The sequence below is a fragment of the Pelodiscus sinensis genome, chromosome 10, assembly GCF_052426305.1.
Source record: "Pelodiscus sinensis isolate ZL-2025 chromosome 10, ASM5242630v1, whole genome shotgun sequence".
NCBI lineage: Eukaryota > Metazoa > Chordata > Testudines > Trionychidae > Pelodiscus > Pelodiscus sinensis.
The window spans coordinates 56,599,568-56,614,313 of record NC_143061.1 but is presented as its reverse complement, the minus strand read 5'-3'; the positions used below and the strand labels follow the sequence as shown (position 1 = coordinate 56,614,313).

Genomic DNA, 14,746 nt, shown 5'->3' with positions numbered 1-14,746 from the left:
AACCAGGCCAAATCTCAGAATCATATAATCTTAGGGCTGGAGGAGACCTAAGGAGTGATCAAGTCCAGCCCCAGCCCAAAGCAAGGACCAACCCCAACTCAATCATCCCAGACAGGGCTTTGTCAAGCTGAGGCTTTAAAACCTCTAGGGAGATTCCACCCCCTCCCTAGGGAACCCCTCCGAGTGCATCACCACCCTCCTAAGGAAACAGCTTTTCCTAATATCCAACCTAGACCTCCCCTGCTGCAACTTGAGACCATTGCTCCTTGTTCTGCCATCTGTCCCCACTGAGAGCAGCCTCTCTCCAGCCTCTCTGGAACCCCCTTCAGGTAGTTAGAATCACAGAGCTGGAAGAGACCTAAGGAGGTCATCAAGTCCAGCCCCCTGCCCAAGGCAGGACCAATCCCAGCTGAAGGCTGCTCTCAAATCCCCCCTCACTCTTCTCTTCTGCAGACTAAACAAACCCAAATCCCTCAGCCTCTCCTCATAGCTCATGTGCTCCAGCCCCTAATAATTTGTGTCACCCTCCATTGGACCCTTTCCAATGCATCCACATCATTTCTATAGTGGGGGACCCAGAACTGGACACACTACTCCAGATGTGGCCTCACCAGAGCCGAATAAAGGGGAATAATCACTTTTCTTGATCTGCTGGCAATGCTCCTCTTAATGCACCTAATATGCCATTAGCCTTCTTGGCTACAAGGGCATGCCCAGAGTTGACTCATATCCAGATTCTCATCCACTGGAATCCCCAGGTCCTTTTCTGCCGAACTGCTGCCCAGCCAGTTGGTCCCCAGCCTGTACCAGTGCTTGGGATTCTTCCGTCCCACGGGCAGGACTCTGCACTTCTCCTTCTTGAGCCTCAGCAGATTTCTTTTGGCCCAACCCTCCAATTTGTCTAGGACACTCTGGACCCTATCCCGACCCTCCAACGTATCTACCTCTCTCCCCAGCTTACCACGTTGCTCTGACTTGAATAGTCAGAGCGTAAGATTTTAAGATGGCCTATGTCTAATAAGCCTGCAACAGATTTCAAAGGTTTTACTGTGATAAGAGGGGAGGTTTGGCCAGTTTGAAAGATGAGGGGAAGTGAAAACTAATTCAGAATATGACTGTTCCTTAAAAGGTGTGTGCTTTGAATTCTACTGTACCTTAACAATACTGGGATGCTGCAGCTTTCGCAAGATTGCAATCTCCTGAGTAACTTTTCCAAGTTCAGGATCCTCTACCCAGCAGTCTTCCAACACCTTCTCCTTCCAAATGAACTTTACTACAACCTACACAAATAATGCAACGTGAGAGGGCCCCAGATGATTAACATGAAGATTATTTTCTCTACAAGTTTACAAAAAGGCCACTACCAGCAAGCCCAGAAAGCTGCTGACAGTTATAAAAGCCAGATCTACACTGATTTCAGTCCCTTGAATATACCGACAATTGGACTTTAAGAACTATCCAACACTCACGAAACTCAACAGATGGGCTGCACAACTGCATCTGTTGCTCTTAACATACCATCTCCCCATTTTGCTTCCACCTGGTTCACTGAACTCTGTGAAACTTCACCCACAGATCAAAACTAGGGCCACAGGACTTTATTGGGTCTATGTCACAGTATGTAAAAGCTTAAGCTTACGCCTAACATTTCTGCAGGATCTGAGCCATCATTTGCAGTTTGGCCTCTCTGCTTACGGATTACTTAATTCTACAACACTGTTAAGAGCTGCAGTCCCATTTCTTTCAGACCTTGTGAGCTGAATTAGACCCAGAACCATTGCTAGTCACAAGAGGAGGCTGGCCATAGGTTCTTTGAAACGGATACATTATCCTTTTTAGTACAGCAGTGTCACTACCTCTCAGTTTGTTTTTTAAAAAACAAACAAACATACAAAAGAGCTAAAACCTTCAGATTTAAGTGTTGTGGTTCTGGTAGCCAGAGATTGACATTTCATCATAGAATAATGCTCTTGCAATAAATGGTCATATTATTAAAAAAAACCTATGAGAGTAAATAAAGAAATGTTCCTCCCTAACCTCCTTCTTATCTTTCTTGCATCTGGCAGTCCAGACAAAGCCAAAAGCTCCTTTTCCAATGAGACAGATGGTGTCGTATTTCTTTGCATATTCCCCCTCATTTGCCCTCAAACTTTCCAGCTCTTCAGCTCTTTGGGAATTCTCAAACAATGGCCTTGTCCTGATGGCCTGAAGTAAGAAAAAAGAGACACCAAAAAACTTAAGTGAATCAATGAGCAAGGAATATACAGAATTAAGGGAGTTAGGGGAAGATGCTTTTTCAGGTAGTTGTGAAAATGTGATGTTTCAACTCAAAGCTGTTATTGTCACAAGACTCACCATGCTGAACTAGCTTCAGGGGGTAGCCGAGTTGGTCTGTACAGGATAAACTTAAAAACCAACCAATGGCCTGGTAGCACTTTATAGACTAACAAAACATGTCGATGGGATCATGAGCTTTCGTGGGCACAGCCCCCTTCTTCAGATGACCAGTTAAAACTACCTTGTGTTGTTCCTTTCATGACAGTTAAATACTTCCTGCATACATATGACATCAAAAACCTCACTTCAGCTCCGCCTGAGAAGGACGCAACAAGAGCGGAGACGCATTTTCCAACGTTAAGTCAGGGTGGCCAAACTTACTGACCCTCGGAGCTGCATCCGACAATCTTCGGAAGCTCGACAGCTGGGCCCTGCCTGCCAGGGCCTGGAGTACCAGTCCCATGGGCGGGACCTGCTGCTGGCTCTCCATGAGGAACAAATGCCTGGCAGCTGTAGGGAGAAGCTGCACCAGGAGGTTGTGAACCAAACTATCGCAATGAGGGGGAGCGAACCTGTAAATTGTGCCCCCTCGCACTCAGCAGGCACCCAAAGCCCTGCTCCCACTGCCTCACCATAGGGCAGAAGCCTCAAGCTCTCCCCCAATCTGGCAGGGGAAAATGATGGGGGGTGGGGCCCTGCAAGCTGCACTTTACCCACAGAAGAGCCCCATGCAGCTCGAGTCACAGGTTGGCCGCTTCCGCACTAGGAGACGGCAGAGCCACTCACTTCTCCCAGGCTGAGTGCAGAGAGCTCCCCCCCGGACGGGGAGGAACTGGCCAGACTGGAGAGTAGAAGCTGAGTCCTGCGGGCTGCTGCGTTCTGGTTCCAGAGGAGGTCTCTCGCCACCCAGACGCAGAAGAGAGCTGCGGGGTCCTGCAGTTCCACACGCTTCACTTCGAAGAGCACACCTTGCGAAACACAAACCCCGGCCGGCAGGCCATGTCAGCAGGGAATACGGGGAAGGAGCAAGTGGCATTCAGGCCGGCTTCCTAACTCGCACTCCCAGTTTGCAGTTAGGAAGCTCTGTTGGCGGAGACCCCCACGGACTCCAGTACGAACTGAGTGAAATCTGACTACGGGTTTGGCCATCAGCAGCCTGCCGATGGGTGAGCAAGAGGGAAGTTGCCCCAGGGCCCGGAGCTTTGGCCATTGCTGCTGTTGCCCCCTTTGACTTGCCACTGGAGTGCCGCTCCGTATGGCTCTGAAGGCTGGGAGTTGGGCTGCCCAGGCCCTGCCCCTTCCACCTGAGGCCTCGCCTCTTCCAGGGACACAGAGCCAGCCCCCCTCTCCCTCAAAACTTTGCCCCAGGGCCCAGTAAGGTTGCCAGATGGTTTCAACAAAAATACCGGAGACACTTGACATGACATGACAATCTATATTACATCTGAGTTAGAAAATACCGGAGACACTTGACATGACATGACAATCTATATTACATCTTAGTTAGAAAATACCGGACAGTTCTAGTTTCTCAATTTGGTTCTTGAACAGAAAGCTCAAATACTGGACTGTCCAGTTCAAAACCGGACACCTGGCAACTGTAGGGCCCGGAGTGGCTGTCGGCCCAGCTGGCCACCAGTGCAAGTGCTCTAGAGCAGCAGTGCGCAACCCGGGGGTCGCAACCCCCTTGGGGGTCACAGCTGTCTTCCTATGGGGCCACAGAGCTTTGATCTGGACCAGCTGCCATTTTCTTTTCCCGGCTCGGCACCTGACATATACACAGCAGGGGAGGGGGAGGAGGAGGGGAGCGGACTGGTGCTTTAAATTAAAGGGGCCACAACAAAATATTCCCGGTCCTTTTTTGCCCCGGCCCTGGGGGTCGCGAATTAAAAAAGGTTGAGCACCACTGTTCTAGAGACTGTCAATAGCCACCCACAGAAGAGCAGTGAGTGCACCCGTAGAAGCAGCAGGTTCTGCACATCAGCAGTGTGTGAACGGTCTCTGAGCACACAGCTCGGGTGCTGGATTAAATGCAAGCTGCTTTCCAGTTGAAGGCAAGTGTCCCATGAAATATCTGGACCCACCTCCCACAAGACTAACTGTCTTTTGCCCACCACTGAGATTATTAAGACAATGCATTTTAAGAGAAATTTACTCTTCAGCATGTACGTTACTTACTTTACATTGCACTCCATTTGGACAATGAAAATAGACTGGCCCACAGATGAACCTCTCTCCTCCTCCAACTCCAAAGCCTCCTCCCACCCTCCATCCCAGAAAACATTTCTTTCTTTCAGGAAGGAAAAACAAGTGTCCAACCAAGAGCTTCAGAGGGTCAGAACCGGTCACTGGTTTAAACTTACTTAGCCGGGAGCCGTCTCTGTGATAGCAGTTCCCAGCATAGCTGCCTTCCAGGATCTCAGAGGTAAGCAAAGGAACCGATGGAGAGAATTTAGCTTCTGCTTTCACGGGGGTGGATGTTACTTGCATTTCTAAGTTCTGCTGCTTGGACAGCAGACTGTCTTCTTGGGGATTCACATCACTGCTCAGAGGGCTCCCTGTGTTCTCTGCAGCACTGTTAGGCACTGAAGGAGATGCTCTGGAGGAATCCCGTTGAGCGTTTTTCAAATGTCTGCGGGAGTTCACCCACCCCTGCCCACCCTTTGGGCTATTCAAGGGGGGCTCATCCTGTTCACTTGTAGAGGAGCTAGTCTTCCGGGCCAGGAGGCTGCCTACATCTAAGTCACAATTCATTACACGGGGCAAGGGTGTCCATGGAAGACCTGACGTAGCATCTGAACAACTGGCTGAAGTCAACTCTGTGTCAATGTTGAGGTTCAGCTCACTAAGGCCATCACAAACACAATTCACCTCAGTGCCTGGTTCTTGCGATTTGTTGAAAGTACTGGAGGCCCCCAGGGCAGAGGCATCACAAGCTAGGAGACTTCCCGAACAAACATCTTGGATATTACTCCTTCCAACAGGAAGGAAGGGTGAACAATTGGTCAGTCTGGAGCTGTCGAGTGTTACCTGCTCAAAGCTGGCCTTTCTTGTCCCACTCATTGAGTTTGTGTTTGTGAACTGCTCTGTAATCACATGGACTTGCACATTTTGTCTGCAGTAAGATGTTGCCCCACATCGTGGTTCATCTAGAGTTGGTGTCCCCAAGGAGAGACAGGTAGCATCACACAAAGATCTATTCAAATCACTGGTCTCTGTTTCTAGACTATCTTCTAATCTGCAGGGAACAGGCATCTGAGAGCCCAGTACAGAAGCAGCCTTTCCCAGGGCTTCAATGGAAGATTGACACTTCCTGGTTTCATCATGTGGCAATCCAGAGCCCAACTGTCTGTCTAAATCCACAAGGACATTCTGTTCCTCCTGCAGCAAGTCAGATAAGCTACCAATCACATCAATGTTCTCCTGCAGAGTCTCGGATGCTACTGGACCGTTACACACTCTCACTGGGACTTCTGTGCTCTGACCTAAAACGGACTGCTCTGGATCAGACGGTTTGAGAGCATCTGCTGCAGACAGGCTCTGGGACGAGTTATTCGGTTTTGCAGTTTCCGTCACAGTGAAGATTTCCTCGTGCTGACTCTCAGGCAATGGCTCTTCATCAGTGGCTGGCAGGCCACCAGCAGCAATGCAGTCCACACTGTAGGGATTCAAAGGTATCGTGCATGTCAGGGTCAGAAGAGGAGAGAGAACGCACTGACATACAGGCAGCCTGGAACTGTTTGATCATTTACAACGTGCACTGGTCTTTTTAAGATTCAGGAGGAAACTCTTGGTGCAGACTTCCCAGCTCATGGCAAATCCAAATTTTAATGCAAAGCAGTGGCTAAAGTTAGCATATGGAATAGGCTGCTAAATATTGTTCCAATAGAAACAGATTTAGAGCAAGAGTGAATTTGCCACAGTGAAATGAAAACAACCAGCTGGCAGGACATATGTTAATGAAAGATCTGCACTGGGTTCCCAGATATCATTGCTATATACAGTTTTATCATGGCAATACAAATGTTCTTTAGATTACCGTAAATTTTCAAAGGCAGTAGCAATTCTAACAAGTTAAAATTAGAACCTGTGCAGATAAAAATGTTTAGAGTCTATACTTAAACAGAATTGTATTTAGCATGCATTGTTTTATGTAGAATTATTATTCCTATAGCAAAAAGAAAAGAGAAAAGGCAGATCTAAAGAGATGCAGCAGACATAGCTAGGCTGCCTGAAAGCATCTGGCATGTACAGCAGTGGCTCCATGTGCTGCCCCTCATCTACAGGCACTGACCCCACAGCTTCCATTGTCCAGGGTTCTCTGTTATTGACCAATAGGAGCTGCAGGGGGTCTGCAGGCAAGGGCAGCATGTGAAGACCCCATGGTCTGACTTTCTTATGTGAAGACTAGGCACTAAGCGAACAAAGAACACACATATCTAAGACCGGCCACACGGGGTCAGACCAACGGTCCATCTAGCGCAGTATCCTGTCTTGCCGACAGTGGTCAATAGCAGATGCCCCAGAGGGAAGGAACACAACAGGGAATCCTCACATGACCCCTCCCCTGTCATCTACCTCCAGAAAAACAGAGGCCAGGGACACCATTCCTACCCATCCTGGCTAATAGCCATTGATGGACTTAACTTCCATGGAGCTGTCTAGCTCTCACTGAACACTCTTAAAGCCCTAGCCTTCACAACATCCTCTGGCAAGGAGTTCCACATGTTGTCTGTGTGCTAAGTAAAGAAAAACTTCCTTTTGTTAGTTTTAAACCTGCTACCTCTTAATTTCATTCGGTGACCCCTAGTTCTTATACTGTGGGAATAAGTAAATAACTTTTCCTTATTCACTTTTTCCACACTAGTCATGATTTTATAGACCTCTGTCATATCCCCCCTCGAATGTCTATTTTCCAACCTGTAAAGTCCCAGTTTTAGTAATCTCTCATGACATGGAAGATATTCCATAACCCTAATCATTTGTTTCCCTTTTCCTAACCTTTTCCAATCCCAAGATATCTTTTTTTGCAATGAAGAGACCACATCTGTATGCAGTATTCAACAGATGGGTGTACCATGGATTTATATGGAGGCAATAAGATATTCGGTCTTATTCTCTATCCCTTTCTTAATGATTCCCAAAATTTTTTTGGTTTGTTTTGACAGCTGCTGCACACTTCGTGGATGTTTTCAGAGAACCCTCCACAATGATGCCAAGATCTCTCTCTTGACTGATAGCAGCTAATTTAGACCCCATCATTTTATATGTACAGTTGAGATTATATTTTGCAATGCTTTGCATTTATACACATTGAATTTCATCTGCCATTTTGTTGCCTAGTCACCCAGTTTTGTGAGATCTTTTTGAAGCTCTTCACGGTCTGCTTGGTTCTTAACTATCTTGAGTAGTTTTGTATCATCTTCAAATTTCACCACCTCACTTTTCACCCCTTTTTTTCAGATAATCTACGAGTATGTTGAATAGGACTGGTCTCAATACAGACCCCCGGGCACACTGGTATTTTCCTATCCCCATTCTGAAAACTATTCATTCTACCCTTTGCTTCCTGTCTTTTAAACAGTTATCAATCCATGAGAGGACGTTCCCTCTTATCCTGTGACAGATGACTTTGCTTAAGAGCCTTTGGTGAGGAACTTTGTCTAAGGCTTTCTGGAAATCTAAGTACACTATATTCACTGGATCCCCCCGTCCACATCCTTGCTGATCCCCTCAAAGACTTCTAGCAGATTAGTAAGGCATGATTTCCCATTGCAAAAACCATGTTGAGTCTTTCCCAACAAATTATGTTCATCTGTGTGTCTGACAATATTGTTCATCACTATAGTTTAACCAGTTTGCCCAATTCTGAAATTGGGTCACATATGGAGTACCGTATTTTCCGGCGTATAAGACGACTTTTGATGTTAAAAAACATCCCCCAAAAATCAGGGGTCGTCTTATACGCCGGGTATACAGGCGGCGGGGCAGCCCAGGCGCGCCTGGGATGCCCCGCCGCTGGCTTCCCCCGAGGCTTTGCAAAGCCGCGGAGGGGCTCCGGCGGCGGGGCAGCCCAGGCGCGCCGGGGCTGTCCCGCTGCCGGGACGTCCTCAGAGGCTTTGCTCCCGGTGTCCCTGGTCTGCTGGGGACCGTCTCCAGCAGACCAGGGACACCGGGAGCAAAGCCGGGAAGGCAGAGGGGCGCTGGGGTATAAGACGAAAACCTATCTTTTAACTAAAAAATTAGGGGGTCGTCTTATACGCCCAGTCGCCTTATACGCCGGAAAATACGGTACTGTGTCCGGACCATGTGCACCCAGGGCTGGATCACTGTGGCTTCACCACTGCCAAATAGAGGAGAATAATCACTTCCCTGACCTGCTTGCAATGCTCCTACTAATGCATTCCTGACAGGTATCTATATAACCCGGTCTTAAAAATCTCCACTGAAGAAGATTCCACAACTTCCCTAAGTAATTTATTCCAGGGCTTAACCACCCTGACAGTTAGGAAGTTTTTCCAAATGTCCAACCTAAATCTTTCTTACTGAAATGTACGGCCATTGCTTCCTGTCCTAGTCTCAGAGGTTAAGAAGAAGAATTCTTCTCTCTCCTCCTGGTAACAACCTTTTAGGTATCTGAAAATGGTTATCCTGTCCCCTCTCAGTCTTCTCAAGATTAAACAAACCAGTTCTTTCAATCTTCCCCTACAGATCATGTTTTCTAAACCTTTAATCATTTGTGATGCTCCTCTCTGGACCTTCTCCAATTTGTCCATGTCTTTCCTGAAATGTGGAACCCAGAAATAGACATAATACCCCAGTTGAGGCTTGATAAGCACAAAGAAGAGCAGAAGAATCACTTCTCATGTCTTACTTATGACACTCCTGCTAATGCGTCCCAGAACGTTTGCTTTTCCTACAGCAGTGTCACACTGTTGACTCATATTTAGCTTGTGCTCAATCTCTCTCCCCAGTCCTCATTCCTAGGCAGCTGTTTCCCATTTGCATGCGTGTAACTGACTGTTTCTTCCTAACTGGAGCACTTTGCATTTGTCCTTATTGAATTTCTTCCTATTTATCTCAGATTAATTGTCCGCTTTGTCCAGGTCATTTTGAATTTCAATCCTATCCTCCAAAGCACTTGCAACCCCTCCTGACTAGGCATCATATAGAAACTTTATAAGGGTGCTCTTCATGCCATTATCTAAATCATTGATGAAGATACTGAACAGAACTGGATCCAGAACAGAAGCCGACAGAACCCTACTCATTCTGCCCTTCCAGCATGACTGTGAACCATTGATAACTACTCTCTGAAAATGGTCTTCCAACCAGTTTTACACCAACCTTATAGTAACTTCAACGTGGTTGCATTTCCCTAGTTTGTTTATGGTCATGTGAGGCAGTATGAAAAGCTTTATTGAAGTCAAGATATACTATGTCTACCACTTTCCCCCATCCACAAGGCTTATTATTCTGTCAAAGAAAGGTATCGGGTTGGTTTGATACAATTTGTTGTTGACAAATCCATGCTGACTGTTAATTATTGCCTTATTATCTTCTAGATGTTTGCAAATTGATTGATAATTATTTATTCTGTTATCTTTCCAGATACAGTTAAGCCAACTGATCTGTCATTCCCTGGATTGTCCTTATTTCCTTTTTTATAGAGGGGCACTATATTTCCCCTTTTCCAGTTTTCTGCCACTCCTCCACTAGCACAACCTTTTCTGTCTTTCTGATATATTTTGTACCCTGGTATTACTGTCCCCCATAACCTTAATTCACCACATTTCTGTGATGCCCAGGACTCACCAAGTGGCAGTGAGCCCTGCTTGCCAGCCACGCGGTTCTGTGGTCTGCGCATGTGCAGACCGGGCTGCGCCAGCTTTGCAGCTTGTAATCTACTCGCCACAGGCGAGAAGATTACATAATTTGTCGAGCCCTGGTGATGCCTAGTTCACCCACCTTATTATTTAGACTTTGACATGACATATAGCGATACTCAGAAAGAGGGAACACTGTTTACCACAGTTCCACCTAGACTAGTTTCCAGAACAGTTTCTGGGGATAGCATGAATAGAACCAAGCAGTGTTAGAAGCTGGTTTAGCTAGAACTGTGTTTAAACACTTCTTTAGCTCCGTTTCTGACCTAGCACAGACTAAACCTAATTCAGGACGCTAATGCTCTCCTGACCCCTCACAGTTCAGTTTTACAAATAATGAAAAAGTATTTCTTGCAACTGTTGCTAACTGGTTTGGTCTATGGCAGTTGTGGCAGTGCACCTATAAAACCTACCCACAGAAATGCGTGGATGTCACTGCAGATGATGATAGAGTAGGTGGCACATTGCTCCCACCATCCAGCTGGGTCTCTGCTCTAGTGAAAATCTCTTTGGCTTGGCTCCTTGCTAATTTCTGCTTCTCACATAGCAGGAGGACTGCATCTCCAGCAAGCAAGTGACTGGCCCCTGTACCAAACAAGATGAGACAATTCTTCAGATTTAGTCTTTAATGCAGATATGTCAGCTTTCATAGCTCCATAAGCCTGGGAATAGCCCGGCTCTGACTCTAGTGCTGAAGAGTTTAAAGAGCAGGTGACACCGAGTCACAACTTACCTTCCCAGAGAAGCATGGTAGCATGCTAAAGCATCCAACACATAGGTGGGAAAAAAAAACAGAAGAAAAGCAGCAGCCTTGAAACCACTGGCTGGGTGAAGAACCCGAGCACTACTTTTGGATTTACTTGGGACAGTGAATCTGAGCCCGTGCTCATATCCCCAAGGAAAGCATACGACAAATGCAATACAAGAGAATTTACACTGATGTTAAACAAAAGTTATTTCAAACCACTCCAAAAACCAAGGGAAAAAACCTGAAGCTCAGTTTGCTACAATAACCTGAACTCACCCAACCTCCACATCTAAAATAGAAACAGAAATAAGAACAAGAACACAGCTCAAAACGTTTAAGGAATGACTCAGAGAACAGAAAACAGGGCTCTGGTACAGGGCAAAAAGATCCAAAGGGAATCAGAATGCGAGTGAGGATGCGTCTGAAATAAATTAAACAGATAGTGCCAAAACTGTATGCAGCTAAACTTAGGCTATGTACAGCTATACACTGAAGATAAAAAGTGACCAAGCCTAGATGGTAAATTAGAAAAGTTCCTCCCAGACTCTGGTGAAGACAAAGCACTGTCCACCAAGTCCTTTGATTCCAGTCAACACATCCAAAAAGGAACCAGAGGACAATGACAAGACCTAGAAGGCAATGTGAAGCCAATAACAGAGTCCTCAAACAGTTGCCATTTGCCATGCAAATGACCAACACAGAGTAGTTCATTCATCTCAGCTCTCTAAAGGTATTATTTAGGACCAAATTCTCTGCTGGCATAACTCCACTGGAGTTTAGCCCTTAATGGCTACTGTAGTCCTTAATGGCTTACCAAATGTGTAGTACCCAAATACTCAAGCATAAACTATAATTTGAACCACTTCAGTTTGCAGAAAAGGAGAAATCAGAGTCCTTTGTCTTGGATTGCAACATGAAATCAATGTAAGATTTACTGTAGGGAAGTCAGCTGTCTGAAGCACTTTAAATTAAGACTTTGTTTCGCTTAATTTCTAAGTTACTCCTCACCTGTACACTACACAAACAAGGTCATGTTTGACCACAAGGGTTGTATTATGCTCAAATGCTCCTTAAAATTTTTTCCATCTATTTTTGCATCAAAGACCCAGCAAGGAAAATGCTGACACAGAATGAGAATACTTTTAAAAGTTGGACATTAAGAAGACAAAGTTATAATGAGAACCTGTGAGGATTCTGAATAAATTTATGCTGAGAAGCACATGCTACAGTAAACTTCTGATAATCTGGCACCTTTAGGACCCAGGGGGTGCCGGATTATCAGATATGCCGGACTATCGGAAGGGGGGGCTATGAGGGGTCTGGGGTGGGGTGGGGGGGAACGGAGGAACGGCGCTGCAGGACCAACCCGGCAGCACCCCAGCTGCTCTGCCCCAGGCGTCCCCAAGTCAGCCGCTGCTGAAACTGACCAGCGGCTGACTCAGGAAAGCCCGGGGCAGAGCGGCTCCAATTTTCCGGCTGCCTGGAGCACTTCCGGGTTCCAGGTGGTGCCGGACTAGCAGGAGTGCCAGACCATTGGAGTTTTACTGTATCTAGAACATCCAAACCACCAGCATTTGGAAGTAATTCTATGAGTCAAGTCCACTGGATTAACAGAAGGTATCTACAATAGAGGTCATGTGTTTGCTTTCAAAAGGAAAGCTCTAAGTTATTAACAGACAACAACAGCACTTTTCAAAAGCCACTGATCCTCATCCATACATACAGATTTGGTACCAGAGAGCAGCTGTTATAGAGAGAAAGGCAAAAGAACAGAATGAAAGAGAACTGAAGAGAGTTGGCAGTTTTTTAAAGGGACATTATTAAGGGCCCAAAAGCAAACTATTCCATTGCACGGGAAAGATAGAAAGTATGGCACGAAACCACCTTGGATCAACCAGAAGAACTTATATGATCTAAAAATCAAAAAGGAATCACATAAAAAGTGGAAACTGGATCAGATTATGAAGGATAACTATAAGCAAACCACACAGGTATGCAGGGGCAAGATTAGAAAGGCAAAGGCACAAAACAAGCTTAATCTAGCTAGAGACATGCAGGGTAACAAGATGTTCTACAAATATATTAAAAGCAAGAGGAAGACCAAGGACAGAGTAGGCCCATTACTCAGTGAAGAGGGAGAAACAATAACTGGAAACATGGAAACGGCAGAGGTGCTTAACAATGTCTTTGTTTCGGTTTTCACCAAGAAGTTTGATGGTGACTGGATGCCTAACATAGTGATTGCTAGTGGAAATGGGGTAGGTTTAGAAGTTAAGAAAAAAAAAGTTAAAAATTACTTAGAAAATGTAGATGTCTGCAAGTCACTAGGGCCTGATGAAATGCATCCTAGAATATTAAAGGAGCTGATAGAGGAGGTATCTGAGCCTTCAGCTATCATCTTTGAAAACTCATGGAAGACAGGAGAGATTCCAGAAGACTGGAAAAAAGCAAATCTGGTGCCTATTTTATAAAAAGGAAAATAAGAACAACCCAGGAAACTATGGACTGTGCCAGGGAAGATAATGGAGCAAGTAATTAAGAAATTCATCTGCAGACATCTGGAGGATAAAAAGGTAATAGGTAACAACCAGCATGGATTTGTAAAGAACAAATCATGTCAAACAAAACTGACAGCTTTCTTTGATAGGATCTCAAGCCTTGTGGATAAAGGAGAAGCGGTGGACGTAGTATACCTAGACCTTAGTAAGGCATCTGACACAGTCTCCTATGACCTTCTTATTAATAAATTAGGGAAATACAACCTAGATGGCACTACTATAAGGTGGATGCATAGCTGGCTGGATAACCATTCTCAGAGAGTAGTTATTAATGGTTTACAATCCTGCTGGAAGGGCATAACAAGTGGGGTTCCGCAGGGGTCTGTTTTGGGACCAGCTCTGTTCAACATCTTCATCAACAATTTAGATGATGGCATAGAGAGTATGATTATTAAGTTTGCAAATGATAGGGTCAAAACTCAAAATGATCTGGACAAACAAGAGGAATGGTCTGAGGTAAATAGGATGAAGTTTAATAAAGACAAATGCAAAGTCTCCACTTAGGAAGGAACAATCAGTTTCACACACACAGAATGGGAAGCGACTGTCTAGGAAGGCGTCCTGCAGAAAGGGCCATAGGGGTCATAGTGGACCACAGTGTGACACTGTTGCAAAAAAAGCAAACATGATTCTGGGAGGCATTAATAGGAGTGTTGTAAGCAAGACACGAGAAGTCATTCTTCTGCTCTAATTGTATGCTGATGAGGCCTCAATTGGAGTAATGTGTCCAGTTCTGGGCACCACATTTCAAGAAAGATGTGGAGAAATTGGAGAAGGTCCAAAGAAGAGCAACACAAATGATGAAAGGTCTAGAAAACATGAGCGATGAGGGAAGACTGAAAGAATTGGCCTTGTTTAGTTTACAGAAGAGAAGACTGAGAAGGGAACATGATAATGGTTTTCAAATATCTAAAAGGGTTTCACAAGGAGGGGGGAGAAAAATGGTTTTCCTTGACATCTGATGATAGGACAAGCAGCAATGGGCATAAATTACTGCCAGGTATGTTTAGGTTGGACCTTAGGAAGAACTACCTACCTGTCAGGGTGGTTAAACACTGGAATAAATTGCCTAAGGAAGTTGTAAAATCTCCATCACTGGAGATATTTAAGAGCAGGCTGGAGAGATATCTATCAAGGATGATTTAGACAGTGCTTGGTCCTGCTATGAGGGCAGGGGACTGACTCAACGATCTCTCAAGGTCCCTTCCAGTTCTAATGTTCTATGATTCTATGAAAGGGAATAAAACAGACAACACAGAGCAGGTGGGAAGACACAA

At 45.5% G+C, this 14,746-nt stretch overlaps 1 protein-coding gene across 1 annotated transcript in view; it reads right to left on the bottom strand.

The window, feature by feature from the left end:
• Positions 1-14,746, bottom strand: part of PASK (PAS domain containing serine/threonine kinase) — a 31,851-nt gene that overhangs the window by 7,596 nt on the left and 9,509 nt on the right. The window contains 5 exon segments of the mRNA XM_089780974.1: positions 1,155-1,280; positions 2,038-2,205; positions 3,064-3,245; positions 4,641-5,935; positions 10,577-10,748. Coding sequence (XP_089637100.1) covers positions 1,155-1,280; positions 2,038-2,205; positions 3,064-3,245; positions 4,641-5,935; positions 10,577-10,748 — 1,943 coding nt within the window.